The 17,378-nt window shown below is 62.3% G+C and overlaps 1 protein-coding gene across 1 annotated transcript; it reads left to right on the top strand.

Moving 5' to 3' along the window:
* The first annotated feature begins 13,220 nt into the window (after positions 1–13,220).
* Positions 13,221–15,227, top strand: CDKN1C (cyclin dependent kinase inhibitor 1C). Its single transcript, NM_001077903.2, is given in 4 exon segments — positions 13,221–13,363; positions 13,546–14,174; positions 14,708–14,844; positions 14,950–15,227. Coding segments are annotated over 2 exon segments (753 nt in total). The 5' UTR covers positions 13,221–13,363; positions 13,546–13,555; the 3' UTR covers positions 14,842–14,844; positions 14,950–15,227.
* Positions 15,228–17,378: the final 2,151 nt, after the last annotated feature.

Below are 17,378 nucleotides of genomic sequence, written 5' to 3' on the forward strand. Positions count from 1 at the left end.
CTTCGGTCCATGGAGTTGCAAAGAGTCGGACATGACTGAGCGACTGAACAACAGCTTGGGAGAGAGGCCCAAGAGGGGGCTGACGGGGGTGTCGTGGAACTGTGCCTAAACTCTTCCCCAAGGGCTCACCATGACAGCACCTCTTCAGGGAAGCCAAGGAGGTTTTGGCTGGAGCAGGACCAGGGCCTGGGGCAGGTCTCTGGGAGAGCTGGTCTTCCCGGCTCAGGTGCCGAGGAGCCTACCAGAACTGGAGTCTGTGATGTAGACCTCGGGGACCGCAGTCTGGGCAGGGACTTCCTGGAGGAGGGGCAGGAGCTGGGCCTCGTGTGGGTTCCGACTCCCCTGTGGGTGGGGTCCGAGGGCTGGGCCTTCAGGACTGGGCCTGCCCACGTCCCCGAGGAGGCTCTGCCAGCCGCCGGGGGCTTCTCCCCTGGCTTCTTGTGATGCGGGGCCCCCTGGACCCAGGGTCCAGGCAGAGGCAAGGCCTGGGGACCCAGCTCTCACCCACTGGCTCTGCCCCACTCCCGGCCCAGCGCTAGGGCGCTGGGGCCACGTGGTGCGGTGGGGGGTCACTCACTCCAGGGGCTCTTGCTGGCCGACGGCCACAGCCGGGAGAGGAAGACAGCTTTGATGGGAAGCACGGTGCGTAGGCTGCTGGAGGTGGCATCCAGGCCAGAGGCCTGCAGACCAGAGGCCCTGGGGCCCTCAGATGACCGCTGGGGTACACTATGTGATGGCCACGCGTTCCTGTGACCAGAGGAGAGGAGGACCAGGGGACCCTGCTCTTGAGACCCTCAAGGAGGTGCTGATGGCCCCAGCTTGCCTGGGACCTGGGGCTTGCCATGTGCAAACAGGAACTGTTCCAGACAAGCGGGGCCACCCAATTATCCTGCCTCTCAGGTCCCTGGAAGCCAGACAGACTCACACTGGGCTTTGACTACAGGAAGGACGGGGGGACGCTGGGGTGGGGGGCAGCCCGGTCGGCAGAGTGGGGGTGGCATGGTAAGGTCGCAGGCCCCATCTCCAGGGCCCTGGGGTTCTGAAGGAACTGCAGCCTCAAGGGAGGGGTGTCCATCCAGGAGAGCCAGGGGCGAGTGGCTGGTCGCCAATGGTCAGGCATGGGGCGATGGTGGGAGGGCCAAAGGGCAGTGTGGAAACAAAAGACGAGCCTTCCAACTTCACAAGAAAGCAGGGTTCAGGGAAGAGTCACACACACCTGTGCACCAGGCTGGGAGAGCAGGGCTCAGGGAAGAGACACACACACCTGTGCACCAGGCTGGGCGCAGGGAGGGCCTGAGGCAGGACACGTGGTCTGGACGCGTTCCTCTCCACGTGCTCCTGGTGTTGCGGTCCCTGAGACAGGTACAGGCCTGAGGGACTTGGAGGGAGCTTGCTCTCTCTCCCCAAGGACCACCTCCTCCCGTCCTGGGCCTTCATCTCCTGCCCGAAGGGACCGCCATGTTCTGACCATCCATCCCATGTCCACGTCTCCTGGAACCTCCGCTCATCAGGAACTCAGCAGAGAATCCAGGGAGAAGCAGGGAGACTCCTAGGACCCAGAAGAGAAGTCACAAACCCACACGGCCCTTCTTACCCTAGAGCCCCGCCCTGGCCAGCTCTGGTCCTCTCCCGCCGCCAGGACGGCAGTTTCAAGGAGCCTGGCTATTTGGTTTCTGTTGGGGGCAGCCACGCTGACGGCTCCAGGAGTGACAAGCAGCAGCTGCCCATCTCTGCTCTGGGCACCCTGGGATCTGGTGGGTAGGTTTCTAGGGCCCCTGCTGCCTTTCTGCCCCTGGGCCTCTGGTTGATGCCCAGCTTCGGGGGTGGTCAGGTCTCGCACGCATTTTGCGAATGGGAATGCTAGCTACGAGGGATGACCTGGGCCTCTCTCTCTGCCCCTGCCACCCTGGGACTCAGCCCTGCCGGATGAACCGGTGAACACAGCCAGGGCACGAGTGGGACACCTCTGGTCCAGGCCTTGATCTGACAGTCAAGGAAGAGGGGCTCTGCAAGGTCATGGAGCCAACAGTGGCCAAGCAGGGGCCAGACCTGCTCTGCAGGCAGCCCTGCTGGGTCAGCACGTCCACGGCTTAGCCAGGCTCGGCGAGCATCTTGTCCTCTCAAGCCTCAGCTTCCCCGTCTGTGAAATGGTGTGTGTGCTCAGTTGCTCAGTCATGTCTAGTTCTTTGCGAGCCCATGGACTATAGCCTGCCCCGCTCCTCTGTCCATGGAATTTTTCAGGCAAGCATATTGGAGCGGGTTGCCATTTCCTCCTGCAGGGGGTCTTCCTGATCCAGGGATCAAACCTGAGTCTCCTGTGTCTCCTTCATTGCAGGCAGATTTTTTTTTAAATTATATTTCTTTACTTTTAATTGATTGATGATTGCTTTATAATATTGGTTTAATTTCTGTCATTCATTAACATGAATTAGCCATAGGTGTACATATGTCAGGCCTTCGGTGGCTCAGCGGTGAAGAATCTTGTCTGTAGTGCAGATGTCGCTGGAGATGCAGGGTCAATCCCTGGGTTGGGAAGTTCCCCTGGAGGAGGGCATGGCAACCCGCTCCAGTATTCTTGTCTGGAGAATCCCATGGACAGAGGAGCCTGGTGGGCCACAGTCCACAGGGTCGCAAAGAGTCGGACACAACGGAAGCGACTTGGCGGGCATGCACGTGCACACGCCCCCTCCCTCTTGAAACTCTCTCCCACCTCCCGCCCTTTCCCAGCCCTCGAGGTTGTTACAGAGCCCTGGTGTGAGCTCCCTGAGTCATACGGCAAATTCCCACTGGCTGTCTATTTACCTGTGTTAGTGTATACGCTTCCCTGCTGCGCTCTCCATTCATCTCACCCTCTCCCTCCCCACCGTGTCCATGAGTGTGCTGTCTCTGCGTCTCCATCGCTTCCCTGACCGCAGCACCATCCTTCTAGGTTCCACATATGTGAGTTAATATACGATATTCGTTTTTCTCTTTCTGACTTATTTCGCTCTGTATAATGGGCTCTAGGTTCATCCACCTCATTAGAACTGACCCAAATGCGTTCCTTTTTATGGCTGAGTAGTATTCCATCATATGTGCGAATCGCAGCCTCTTTATCCATTCATCCGTCAGTGGACACCTAGGTTGCTTCTGCGTCCCCGCTATTGAAGAGCGCTGCCGTGGACACTGAGGGATGTGTGTATTTTTCAGTTCTGGTTTCCTCAGGGTATATGCCTAGAAGTGGGATTGCTGGGCCCTATGGTGGCTTTATTCCTGGTTTTTAAAGGAGCCTCCATACCATCTTCCACAGTGGCTGTATCAATTTGCATTCCCACCAGCAGTGCAAGAGCGCTCCCTTTTCTCCACGCTCCCTCCAGCACTTGCTGCTCGTGGATTTTTCGACGATGGCCATGCTGACCAGTGTGCGGTGACGTCTCATTATAGTTCTGATGTGCGTTTCTCTAATAATGAGCGATGTTGAGGATCTTTCCACGTGCTTAGTAGCCGTTCATATATTTTCTTTGAAGAAATGTCTGCTTAGGTCTTCTGCCCACTTTTGATGGGTGTCTGCTTTTCTGCTGTTGGGTTGTATGAGCCGCTTTGCGTACTTTGGAAATTAACCATGTGTCAGTTGTTCTGTTTGCTATTATTTTCTCCCATTCTGAGGGTTGTCTTCTCACCTCGTTTATACTTTCCTTTGCTGTGCAAAGCTTTACGTTTAATTAGGTCTCGTTTGTTTATTTTTCCTCTTATTTCCATTATCCTAGGAGGTGGGTCATAGAGGATCTTGCTATGATTTCTGTCATACAGTGCTCTGCCTGTGTTTTCTTCTAAGGGTTTATAGTTTCTGGTCTTATATTTTGGGGCTTCCTTGGTGGCTCAGTGGTAAAGAATCCACTTGCAGTGCAGGAGCCGAGGGAGACGTGGGTTTGATTCCTGGGCTGGGAAGATCCCCTGGAGGAAGGCATGGCAACCCACTCTGGTATTCTTGCCTGGAGAATCCCATGGACAGAGGAGTCTGGCAGGCTACAGTCCATGGGGTCACAAAGAGTCAGACACAGCATGCGTGCTCTTACATTTAGGTCTTTAATCCATTTGAAGTTTATCTTTGTGTATGGTGTTAGGAAGTGTTCTAATTTCATTCTTTTACATGTAGCTGTCCAGTTCTCCCAGCACCACTTATTGAAGAGACTCCTGCTGCTGCTGCTAAGTCACCTCAGTCATGTCCAACTGTGTGTGACCCCATAGACGGCAGCCCAGCAGGCTCCACCATCCCTGGGATTCTCCAGGGAAGAACACTGGAGTGGGCTGCCATTTCCTTCTCCAATGCATGAAAGTGAAAAGTGAAAGCAAAGTCGCTCAGTCATGTCTGACTCCTAGTGACCCCATGGACTGCAGCCCACCAGGCTCCTCTGTCCACGGGATTTTCCAGGCAAGAGTACTGGAGTGGGGTGCCATGCCTTCTCTGATTGAAGAGACTACCTTTTCCCAATTGCGTATTTTTGCCTCCTTTGTCAAAGATAAGGTGCCCATAGGTGTGTGGGTTTATCTCTGAGCTTTCTCTCTTGTTGCATTGGTTTGGTCTTCTGTTTCCGTGCCAGGACCATACTGTCTTGATGACTGTGGCTTTGTAGTATAGCCTAGACCTTTGTGGTATATACCTGAAATCAGGTAAGTTGATTTCTCCAGCTCCATTCTTCTTCCTCTCAAGACTGCTTTGGCTATTTGAGGTCTTTTGTGTTCCCATACGAATTGTGAAATTTTTTGTTTAGTTCTGTGAAAAAAATGCCATTGGTAATTTGATATGCGGGCGGATTCTTTACTGCTGGGGCAAAGGGGACAACGCTAATTCCTCCCTCGTAAGACACATATGCGGGTTTAATGGAGCAATTTGCACGCAAGTTGCATGGCTGGGGGTGGCTGCCTGGCACAGAGCGGGTGTGGTGCCAGCAGCAGCTGGGTCCCAGCCAGGGCCACTGGTGAGAGTCGGGCATGTGTGCAGTGGTTTGGACGGCCTGAGCATTAGCTGGAGGCCCACCAGGCACGGCGATCTGCATCCACAGTCACCCCTGGGTGGGCCGGGGTCCCAGCTGCTTGTTACTTAAAGACCGCTTCATCCCGTCTGACGGTTTATTGGGGAACCGCACATGACTGGGTGACGCAGATGCTTTTGCTGGGGTCTGAGTCACGCTGCCAGCCCACATCCCTGGGCTCGGAGCGAACGTCTAGGTTTTATTACAAAGGCAGCCAGTGGGGTCCTCAGGGCTCAGCTGTGCCCTGCCCTTCCGCTAGGTCTGGAGGGAGAGACCCACAGGGAGGCTGCTGGCCCTTCTCAAGCAGGGGCCGCTGGGCCAGGCACGCAGACACGGCCTCTGAGCCTCTTCAGGAACCACACAGGTGAGAAAGTGAGGTGCAGAGCAGCCACCCGTCCTTCCTTGGCCCCAGGAGGGGGCGGTCACTCTGCCCAGCTTCAGAGCCCACAGATCTCCCCCCGGCCCGTTCCTCCTGTTGTGTGAAGCCGACCAGCAGGGAGTAAAGTGGCAGAGGTGGAAAAGCCAGATGCCACCAGCAGGAATCCGGGCTCCCCAGCACCCTGGGGGCAGCTGTGGCTGGTGGCCAGACCCCCTGACCCCCAGCAAGGGCCTGCTGCCTTTCACCTGCCACCTGCGCTCCAAAGTCACGAGGCGTCGTCCTCCTGAGTCCCCCCTCCTTCTGCCTGCCGCCGCCCCAGGCTCCTGGAGCCCTCAGACCTGCTGGGTCCCCAGCCCCCGGCCTGGGGCCCCGTCATTACCCGCTTGACTGCCTTTCTCACCTCGTTCCCAGGCGCTGGCACCTGCCTCCACCACTCAAACCACAGGAGCCTGGACCCCCAGCTAGAAAGCTCCGGTGCTCCCTGTGCCTTCAGGATGAAACCAGTCCTGAGCCAGACGGAGCCCCAGGCCCTGCGAGCCAGCCCTCTCCAGCCCCCACCCGGCCCATGCCCGTCTCCTTCTGCGGGGCACCAGCCGCGATGGGCTGGGAATGCCCAGCCCCTTCCCTGCCTTGGGGCCCCCTCCCCTCCTAAGCACCTCCTCCTCGTCCCAGACCTGGACTGGCCCCTGCTGGGGGCTCCTTCTGGAGCCTGCCTCCCCCTCGTGGCACGACCCCTGCCCCCAGGAGCTGTGGAGGATCAGGGCTTGTGCCTGGTTGTCGGTGGCTTGGAGGTGGATTGCAGGCCTTCCCTGGCGTCTTGCAGGGTTCCCTCGGGGTGTAGGCTTATTTTCGGGTGTGGACAGCTGATGGAGAATGCGGGGAACGCACGTCCTCTCAAGCTTGCGTCTTATCTGCTGCTCCCCAGTCAGATGCTCCCGCCTAAGGGGCCCGCATGTGCCCACATGGCTCCAGGCCCTGGCTCCCAGCCCAGAAACCAGAGTTACGATTACTGATTTGGTTGTTGATGTTATTAGGTGGATCAGAGTTCAGTTCGCAGACCAGGGGTCAAACCCAGGCACATGCCAGTGAACGCGCCCAGTTCAAACCACTGGACCACCAAGGGGCTCCCCAGCTGCTCTTCAGGAGGAAGGGCCCTGCAGCGGCTGCCCAGGCCCTGCAGCGGCTGCCCAGGCCCTGCAGCGGCTGCCCAGGCCCTGCAGCGCGCAGCCACCGGCAGGCCTTAGAGGGGGGCTCAGACCAGCGACCCCAGTGGAGGGGGCGAAGGCAGGGGCACTGGGGTGAGGCCTGGCCCCTGGCGGGCCCTGAGGAGAAGAAGAGAAGGAGGGTGGGGCGTGACGGGGCAGCGGGGAAGGAGGGAAGGAGTGAGGGGAAGGGAAGGGCGGGGTCGGGCCTGGGGAAGCGGGGAGGGGAGGGCGGCAGGGCTTCACCTGGGGTCTGTGGCTTCTTTGCCTCCCCCGTCCCCGGCCCTGCTCCCTGCTCCCTGGCTCCCTGGCTCCCACACAGCCCTGGAGACAGGAGGGGCCCAGCGCTACTTCCCACTAAGGTGTGAGTGACACCTAGGGGTGCCAGGACGGTTTTGAAACTGAGGCTTCCCGGCTCCACTTCCACACTGGGCAGGCCCCCACCCCAACCTTAGACTTGAGGCTCAGGGGTCACAGGGGATGAGGCCCTTGTCCGAACCACCCACACAGTGAGGAAGGGGCAAGGTGCGCAGGCGAGGGCGGGGGGCCGGGCTGGGGCACGGCTCGGGTCCCGTGTGCGCGCTGGGCGGGCTGCAGCGGACGGCGGTGCCACCAGTGGACACCAGGGGGCAGCAGGCCTCCAGTCTCCGGCTTCGGGGCCGCGGAGGCCGAGTGGGGAGGGGGCCGGGGCCGGGGCCGGGGCGGCCGCTCACGTGCAGGACGGCCCCCCTGGCCTCAGCCCCTCTGCGGGGAGAGGGGGGCGGGACAGACACCCCTGGCGCCAAGCGCCCACTTTGCCCAGCCCTGGGGAGGGCCGGCTTTCACCTCCTGACCCCTGTCCTGATCAGCTGCTGCGCTCACCTTGGAAACTCGCCCAGGGGGAGTTGGGGAAACGTGAAGAAAGAGTGGACAAGGGGGAGGGGACGGGTGGCTAGGGCGGCAGCGGCTCCTGCATCCTGCCCTGACCCGGGACGCCCCGGGGCTGGCCGCCCAGTACTGGGTCAGTACCAGTGCTCAGTGGGGTCTCAAACAAGGTCTCTCTGAGGCCCGGAACCCCCTCTCTTGTTGGGTGACTGCAGACCAGGTCCCGCTGGGGGGCGGGGTGGGGGGGGCGGGGGACGCGCTCACACCTCCTCCCTGGCATTTCAGCTGCTCCTAAACCAGGTTGGGTAGGGGAAGCAGGGTGGGAGGTGGGTCCCCGGTGTACCCGGGTGGACAGAAGATGCTCATGGGGGACCCCACTAATTCAAGAAGACGAGACAGGAAGTGGGGGGCATCGTGGGCATGAGGTCTGGGGATGGGGGCAGTTTATTCCCGAGGTAGGACCGTCCAGTCTGTCTCCTGCAGGCGAGGAGGAGGGAAGCCTGGTGGGGCTCAGAGCTGACCACAGAGGGGGTCTGAGGTGGGCCCTGGGACCCTCCTCGGTGCCTGCCCCCTGCCCCAGGACCCCCTCCTCAGCCCTGGGAAGCTCTGTCTGGAGCCTTGGGTGACCAGGGTCTCCGGGGCCTTTCAGGACTAAAGCCAGAAAAGTCCGCGGCAAGGTGGGACGGGGGATCCCCCTGCCTGAGACCCCGGGGAGAGCGCGGAGAGCCGCCCCGGGCTATTTTGGAGTTGGGGCTGGGGCGCTCTGGGGCCCAGGGCTGCTCCTGTTCCCCCTACTCCCCCCACCCAGGGCTGCCCAGTCCCTCCCGCCGACTCAGGGGAGGGGGGCGTGAGGACCCCGGCCCGGACCCCCGAGCACAAGGCCGTTCCTGTAATCGGAGCTTCGGATTCGCATCGTGCAGCTTGTGGACGCGTCAGCGGAGGGAGGCCGGCACCTGCGGAGGACGTGCCTGGCAGCGGCCCGAGAACAGCCCGTCCTGGGGGGGCTGGGGGCGGGGCGAGCCAAGCGCGGGAACTCGGTGCGGGAGGGACAGCCCGGCCGCGCGGGCGCTGGGCGCCGGCCAAGTGCGCCGGGAACCCTCCTGAGCAGGCGCGGGGGCTCAGAGCCGGTCGGGCCGCCCATCGCTGGGGGCTGTCGGTTAATCTGTAACTCTCCATACCCCTTGGAGGCCCCATCTTACAGACGAGGGAAAGTGAGGCTTAGAGTGGCCTGCGGGCCGGCCCGGAGCCTTGGTGCGATTCGCTACTGCGGGATGCGCCTTAACACCCCCGGCACTCTGCATGGGCTGGTGGAGGGCCTTGCCCTGGTGGGCGCCAGGTGGACAAGCTAAGACCTACATGGGGGAAGGAAGACTTGACCCAGCAGGAGCATGGTCAGCTCCCTGGTGGGATGAACCCTAGGGGTCAGCCATCCCTGCAGGGCTTGGGAGCAATGTCAGGGGAGGTTGACCTGTGGGCTCTTGACTTCTTTCCTCTCCTGCTTTCCTGCCTACCAGACCCTCAGAGGAGTCCAGGGGGCTGGGCCAGGGGCACGAACCAGCTGCCCTTGAGCGCTGGGTGACCACAGGCAGTGTGCTTAACCTGTCTGAGCCCTGGGCTCCTCTCTTGGAAAATGGGCATCAAAACGTCTCCCTCTGCAGGTTCTGGAAAGGTTTATGAGGCAAGGTGCCCAGCTGGGGTGCAGGGCAGGCTGGAGGTCGCTGACAGTGCGGTGGGGGAGCTGCAGAAGCAGTCATTTCACAGAGGTTCTCCACTAAAAAGGTCAATTCCAACGCAAGGTCAGCGTTCACCGTGTCCCTCCAGACTTCTCAGATGGGGCGCCGCTCTGTATAGCAGTTGGGGAGCTGCTGGGAGGGGCACAGACACAAGAGAGGCCCAGGAGAACTGTGGGGGATGAGCCCCCCAACACACACTGGCCCAGTGGGACCCCCGGGAAAAGGGGATTTGGGGCAGCTAGAGAGGCGGCTTGTGGGGGACTCGGCCAGCAGGGGGCAGCATGCGGCTGAGGATGGCGCTTTCCAGGCACCAGGGACCAGGCTCCCGCTTAAGTCCAGAACAGCTCCCTCTCCCAGCCTCAGCCTCCACAGCTGTAAACAGAGCCCACAATAGCCATGACTGCCTGGGGGGCTTTGGGAGGACTAAACCCCACCGGGGCCTTGACCACTTTAAGCTGGAGCAGGCCCTTGGGTCTTCCCCAACCTTCGCTCCTCGCCTACAAAGTGCCCGCCTGGGTATCCCTGGGCCATCTATGGGAGTCGGGGGAACCAGTGTCTGTCGCAGACACCCCTCATTTTTACAGTGGCTGAAGATGCTCTAAAAGTTCATTTCGCACTCCCAAGATGGTCACGTGGGTGTGCAGAGGGCACCGCTGGGGCTGGGGGAGTCCCACGCTGGGGGGGGGGTCCCACTCTGGATGGGCTTTCGGGGCTCCTGCCCCCTGCAGCGGGGAGGCAGAGGATTGCCCTGCGGGCCTGGTGGGGAAGTGACCCCTACCCACGTTCTGTAGCCCCCCCAACTCCCGGCCGCTAAGGGCTTGGGGAGAACCATGTGGTTCAGTGTGCTTAGAGGAGAAGGCAGAGGTTTGGTGAGCTCACAGCTTTTCCTGTGCCCTCCTCGGTTGGCCCAGGGTGATGCAGGATGCCAGCAGGGGGCCCGGTGCTTAGGCCTGCTACCCCGCCCCCCTCATCCCTGCTGCAAATAGGCTCTGCTCCCCTCCCCTCTTGCAGGATTTGGGGGCAAGAGTAGCCACACCCCTCCCGGTTCTGATGCCTGTACAAACCTTTTTCCTTTTCCCTTGTTTTTTTCCTTCGGCTACATTTTTAATTACAAAAGTAGAGCCTGGTTGTTGTGCCTAGATAGATGCTCGCTCTCAGAGGCTGTGGGCCTCTTCTCAGGGCAGAACTCAGCACCCCCCCACCCCCCATCCCAGGTTCAGGGGGGACCTAGCCCACTCCTGGGACCAGCAGGTTTAGTAGGCCAGTGGGTACCACCCTGGATCAAATTCTAGATCCCAGACTCAGAAAGTCACCTCCCTTCACTAAGAAGGTGGCCCCGAGAGGAGGTGTCCCCAAGGCCCCTGGAGAAGTGTTAAGTAGGAAGTCAGAAGCCTGGTGGTGGGGTGGGTCTAAACCCTGCCTTGCGGCCCTGGCGGCTCACCCAGGCTCTCTGCTCCCTCCCCTGTAGGACAGGTGGGCTCAGTGAGGGCCCCCCCGCCCCACCAACCATCTTGCCCAGGGCTCAGCTGCCCGAGGGCTCCACGGCTGCGGCACTGTGTGACCTGGTGAGATGGCACATCCACCCCTGATCGTGGAGATCAGGCTCTGGGTCACAGGCTGCTGGGCTTGTCACTGTGGAGGCTTGTCACTGGGGCCCACCTGCCTGGACTCAGCTGGCACCCATGGAGGTGTCCCGTGTGCCCCGAGGTGGGTGGGGCGGCCCTCCCAAGCCGCTCCACGGATGATGCTTGCGGAGGGCGGGTCTCGTGGAGGCCTGGTTTAGGGCCGGATCCCGGTCGTGTACGAGGAGCGTGCTAGGTCTCCCGCCCTGTGGGGCCCTGGGCGGACAGGTGCTCACCCCACGCAGTCCCCGGGGTCCAGAGCGGGACTGGGAGGGTGGCGGCTTCTCTCTTGTGGAAAGGAGACAGTCTGGAGACAAAGCCTGGGTTGGGAGTTGGCCCTTCCCTGGCCTGCCTTCCTGGATGGCTGGAGCCGGGGCATTCTGACCCGGTGGGAAATCCTAGGGGCGTGGTTCCACGTTATGTGTTCACTGCCCACTGTGATCTGTGCACACGGCCTCTGGGGAGGCTGGCACAGCCGTGGCACTCAGGTGGGGGGAGGCCCAGGCTGGGAGACACGAGCCCCACCCAAGGGATCCACAGGGCCAGGGCAGCCTTTGTCATTTTGTTTTTATTTTCCTGAAGGTAAAAATGTGTAGCATCTGTACTTGCTGTGGGAAATTTGGACTAGAGTGCACAAAAAAGAATAAAGAAATTGATACAAAGCATCACCTCTGGTCCTGCTCTCCAGAGCCAAGAGTGGTAACCTGTCCTGTCCCTCAGCTGGGTTGATGCCCCTCCCTTCAAACCTTGCCTCCCCTGAGCCACCTCCGGGACGTCTGCAGTGTCATCCCGGAGCCCCATTCCCCGAGTGTCCCGGAACCCACGGGACCCTGCGGGGGAGGCAGACAGGTGGGTTTGGGCCAGCCTCCTCTCACCTCCTTCACTGGGCCCTGGGCTCCCCCGGGCTCTGCTGGGCCCTGCAGTAGGCACCTAGCAGGTCACATCCCTGCCTGGGCTGCTGGAGGCACTTCCTAGGCTCTCAGCCCCCAGACAGGCTGGGCCAAGGGGAAGCAGATGAATGTGATGGTCTCCTGTGACCCGGCCCAGAGAGCACCAAGGAGTGGAGGCAGGCGGTCATGACCCTGCCTGGCAGAGCCTGCCCTTTCTGGGCTGGCCTCTCTGCCTGCCACTGTGGGTGGGCACACTAGCATTCTTAGGGGTGTACTTTTCAATTAACAATGTTTATGGGCACAAATGAAGGAGTGCCAGCCTTCCAGGATGGAGGAAGAGAGGTGCAGCTCTGGAGCAGAGCTGACTGCCCTCCCTCGGTGACAGAGATAGGGTCAGCATTCAGCACAGGCAGTCAGGGGCCCAGGCTGGGCAGGGCCAGGCCACCCCAGTGAAGCCTCCAGTGCCCTGTCCAATATGGAGCACTACAGCCTCTAGCCAGCCAGCCTGGGCAGTCCAGAGCCCCCCGCCCCTGGCCAAGCCCTGTGCAGCTGAGCATCCAGTTAGTGACGTGATAGGCACAGCTCAGGATAGGCACAGCCAGTTTCCCATCCACGGAGCAGGGTGGGCGGCCTCAAGAGCTAGGGTCTTCAGACCCTGGCCCCAGACGATTACAGCTGGCCCTCAAGGTGTCTGCCACTTTCCCTCGGAGAAAACAGTGGAGCAGAGCTTTCCTCCGCCTGGTCCCCCAATGCCCTCTTTCTGTTAGCGCCGAAGGCCTTCGGTCTAGCAGGTGTTAGGGCTCCAGGTGCGCGGAACCCCGGCGGGTACACAAGCCTTGGGCGTGGCTGGCCGCGCGGGGGCAGCCGAAGACCCCCTCTAGCTCCAGTCAGGGACGAGCTGTCCGCGGCGGCTTCAAGGCCCGTCAACTGGCACCGGAGGCCCAAGGCCGAGCGCAGACGGCCCGGCTGGACGACCCCCGGGGGGCCAGTTGGGCCAGGCTGAACGCCGGTCCTGCCGGGGGGTCGTCGCCCGCCAAGCCCGAGAGGGCGCGCGGGCTGGGGTGGGGTGGGGGGGCCCTCGCCACCATCGCCTAGCAGCCCCCGCCTTGCAGACAAAGGAGCTGGCGGGGGGCGGGAGCGGGGGGTGGGGGTGGGGGGGGGAAATGGGGCGAGGGGGCGGGGCGCCGCGGTGTCACGTTACCGCCCGCAGCGCCCTTTAACTCCGGCCCCGCCCCGCGCCCCGCCCCCGCCCCCGCCGCCGCGCGCGCCCCGCGCCCTGCCAATCGGCCCTCGCGCCCCGCCCCGCCCTCGGGTGGGTGTGTGCGCAGGGCCAATGGGCGGCGGGCGGGGGCCGGGCCGCCGGAGGGGCGGGGGTAGCGCGGCGCCGGCCAATCGCCGCGGTGTTGTTGAAACTGAAAATACTACATTATGCTAATAGCATCAGGGCCCGCGCGCGGGGGGGGGGGGGGGGGGGTGGGACCCTCGCGTATAAAGGGGCGCGCGAGGACTGGGCGTTCCACAGGCCAAGTGCTCTGCGCTCGGTGGGTGCCAGCCAGGCCAGAGCCAGCCGAACGAGCGAGGACAGGCACAGAGGGGGCGCGGCCGCCGGTCGGACGACACCGCAAACGAGCCTCAGGAGCAGTCAGCTGCCCGACAGCCAGGTAGCCGCCGCGGCACGCTCCCGCCGCGTCCCTGTGCAAATGCAGACTCCGGTTGCGCGGGGTCTCACTTGCACGCGGCCCCCGCCCTCCTTCCCTCTTCTCCTCCTCCCTCCTCCTTTTCTCTCCTCTCCTGCCGCCCGGCCCGCGCAGCCCCCGGACACGTCCGACGTGTGTCTCCGCAGCACATTGGCAATGGAGCGCCTGGTCGCCCGCCGCACCTTTCCCATGATCGCGCGCACCAGCGCCTGCCGCAGCCTCTTCGGGCCCGTGGACCACGAGGAGCTGGGCCGCGAGCTGCAGATGCGCCTGGCCGAGCTGAGCGCCGAGGACCAGCGTCGCTGGGACTACAACTTCCAGCTGGATATGCCACTGCGAGGCCCCGGTCGCCTGCAGTGGACCGAGGTGGACAGCGACTCCGTGCCCGCCTTCTACCGCGAGACGGTGCAGGTGGGGCGCTGTCGCCTGCTTCTGGCGCCTCGTCCCCGCCCGGACGGCGCGGTCAATAACCCGCCTCCCGGGCCGCCGGCCGATGAGTCTGTCGACGGCCTCGGGGAGGCGCCGGCGTCGCCGTCCAGCGGCCCGGCCGTAGTGCCTGCCCAGGCCGCGGCCCCGGCGCCTCAGGAGGGCTCCGAGCTGGAGGCGGTCCCGCCGCCGCGCAGCCAGGAGCCCCAGGCCGAGCCGCCGCACTCAGGGATTTCGGGGCGCCCCGCGCCGGGCACTGCGGCCGCTGCCACCAGCGCCGCCGCTGCTGCCACCACTGCCGCCGCCGGAGGCGCCGCGATCAAGAAGCTGTCCGGGCCTCTCATCTCCGGTGAGTCCCGCGCGGCCCCGCCCCGGCCCGGCTCGGCCCTGCTTTGTCCGGCCGGCCGGGTTCCCCAGCCCTCGGGGGCCTCGCTTGGTCCCCGCCTCCTCCGTGGCGTTAAAGGGCCCGCACCGCGCGGGGCGAGGCTGCACCCGCACCCCGTCCCCACCCCGTGGTCGTGCTCTCGAGAGGTTCGCACGGGGGGGTTGGGAGGGCGCGCCCTGGTCCCCTCCGAGCACGGTCCTCGCCGGGGCCACCGAAGCCCCTCCTCGGGCGCGGCCCGGAGCCGCGATTGCGGCGCGGAGGGGGTTAAGCGCGGCGGTAGCCCCGGGGGGCTTGGCCGCGGGACAAGGGGAAATGCTTACACAGCACATTGCGCGGCGACGTAAACAAAGCTGACCCGCCGCGGACCTCGGCGCGGGCGGGGACGGCGCCCCCACCCCGGCCCGGCAGCCGCCCGCGCGCCCCCCACCCTGCCCCGGCCCCTCTCAGGCTCCTCGGCCCGCCCCGCCCTGAACGGCGACGCGCGCTGTCGCCCGTAGACTTCTTCGCCAAGCGCAAGAGACCCGCGCCCGAAGCCAAGGCGTCGAACGAGGTTCCTGGGGGATGCGCCGCGCCTGGCGCCGCTCCAGCCGTCGGCTCGGCTGAGCAAACCCCGCGCAAGCGGCTGCGATGAGAGGTGAGGGCGGCAGCCGTGGCGGGGGTGGGGGGGTGGGGCGGGGCGCCCCGCGCGGTCCTCGCGGCCCCTCTGTCGCCCCTCGTTCACCGCGCCTCTCTCCCGTAGCCTCGTGCTCAAAGAGCCCTGACGGAGCCCGTTGGGCAGTGGACAGGAGAGGAGCGCTGGGCCTCGGCTGGGACCGTCCATGTAGCAGCAACCCGCGGCAGCTGCCGCGAGCAGCGTTCGGTTTCGTGTTTAAAGTTTGACAACTGTGCAATGTATTAATAACGTCTTTTATATCTAAATGTATTCTGCCCAAGGAGTACACTGGCCCCAAGGTGTAAAGCTTTAAGAGTCATTTATATAAAATGTTTAATCTCTGCTGAAACTCAGTGCAAAAAAAATGAAAAAAGACAAAAAAAAAGGAAAAAAGAAAAAAACCTGTATATTTGTACAAAAAGTTTTTAAAATTATACTAACTTATATTTTCTATTTATGTCGAGGCGTGGGCCGCTCTGCCACGCCGCAGCTCGGTTATTGGTTATGCCAAAGGCACCTCACTCGCATCTGGTTATCAACAAATGTAAATTTATTTTTTATAGCGTATTCTAGGGGGAGTGGGTCACTCACAAGCTGTAGCTGCCGTACAAGCCCATCTAGCTTGCAGTCTCTTCGCGCTTTCGCTGTCTCTTTTTACTATTATGATTATTTTAAACTTGAAGACAAATCTGTTTTTTAAAAAATGGTTCCTGAGCCGTCTGCACCACTGCCCCGGCTCCTCGTCCGCCGGGTTCTAAATAAAGAGGCCGAAAACTGCTGCAAATCAGCCCCTGTGTGCTTGTACTGCCTCCAGCTTTCACCCCTGGCGCCCCCCAAAAGTTAGGGAGTTAGAGCTCAGGGGGGCAGCCTAGGACGGCGGGGCACAACGGGGACTTTCTCTTGGCAGCGCTGGCGCGCGCCCACATGCACCAGGGCACTAATTTAGGGATGAGCGGCCCCGCCCTCGCTCTCGGTTTATCACACACACGAACACACACACACACCCCGTGCAGGGCTCGGAGTGGGGACCAAGACTCAGTTTCCCTGGCTGCGGGGAAACCACCCACACCCCGGCTGCCCAGTGGGACTCAGGTGGGCACCGGAGGGGCCGGGCTGGCCGCAGGCGCAATGAGCGGGACCTGAGCTTTTCAAGTTCTCGAGACCCCGCACAAGGTGGAACCTCGAGCCTCTCTGAAGCCCCCAGCTTCGTGGGCCCCGGTGTCCCCCAGGGTGGGGCCGCACGACCCAGATGTGTTCGTGGCTCGTTGAGCCCACAGTGGGGGAGGGGCGGGCTGCGGGGGAAGAAGGGGGAGGGGGAGACATGGGGAGGCGCCCAGAGGCAGGCGGGGGTGGGGAGGGATGCCATGAGCCGCGGCTTCGGTGGAAGAATTCAAGGCTCGGTCCACGCGCGCACCCATCAGCCTTCTCATCTCTAACTGCTCCCTTTTAGTCAAAAGGAGAAGTTTATTATATATATATTTTTAGTAGCTGACCTATAAACCCCTGAAAATTATGGCTTACAATGGAAAGGGTGACGGAAAAGAGCAAAATCCGACGGCTAGCGGTATTTTTGCTGGTGCCTCAGACCAGGGGAAGCAGAGAAGCGGTGGTGTATTTTCCTGAGTTAACTGTTTTTGGACTGTTTGCGACACTGATGTCCCCCACGGGTCAGGGTCAAAGGCTTGGCTGAAGCCTCAGTCCTGGAGGTTCACTTACCCTCCCCTAGCTGCCTGAAAGGGTGGGGAGGAGGGAGATGGAGACGGTCCCCAGGCCCAGTTGGGGCTGAGAAAAGCCCCCCACTGCCACCCAGGGACATGAGAGTGGGCCCCTGCTGCCTTCAGCACAGCCTGAATACACGGAGGCCTGCCAGGACTTCAGACTCCACGCCTCTCCTCCAACATGGGGGTCTGCGCTACGCCTGCCCTCCCCCTGCACACCAGAAGCCAGTGAAGCCCCGCTGAGCGGGGGAGGGTGCTGGGAGCCATCGAGGGCAGCGACACCCTGCCTGAAGGAGACTCGTGACTGAGAACAGAGTCTGGCCAGGGTGGGCACCTCCCCACTCCCAAACTCAGTGCCGCCCAGGCATCCTAGCCCCTGTCTGCCTCTCACAGCTCTAGCCCCCGCCTGGGACCTGCAGAGGCAGCCCCCTGCCACCTGGATTCCTGGTGTCACCGAGGGTGGCTTTCTCAAAAGCAGCGCCAGGGCTGTGTAGGGATGGGGGCTAGTCCCCTCCCCTAGGGGAAGGGGCTCGCAGCAGAGACCCAGAGGCTGCCCCCCATAGGGGAAAAGCCCTGCATTTTGACACACATATGTGACCAGGCAGCTTAATTTGGACCAGACTGGGAAGACAGAATGTAGGGCCTTTAACCATAAACCAAGGAAGGGAGGATAAAGGGCAGAATCTGAGGAGGAACTGCCCTGGGCAGCGATGGGCAAGGCACTTTAGCTGGGTGTTCGGGCATGGGCTGGCACCCATGTGCTGGGTGGGATGGGGCCTGTGCGTGGACGGAGGACCA

Source organism: Bos taurus, chromosome 29 (assembly GCF_002263795.3).
Source record: "Bos taurus isolate L1 Dominette 01449 registration number 42190680 breed Hereford chromosome 29, ARS-UCD2.0, whole genome shotgun sequence".
Lineage (NCBI taxonomy): Eukaryota > Metazoa > Chordata > Mammalia > Artiodactyla > Bovidae > Bos > Bos taurus.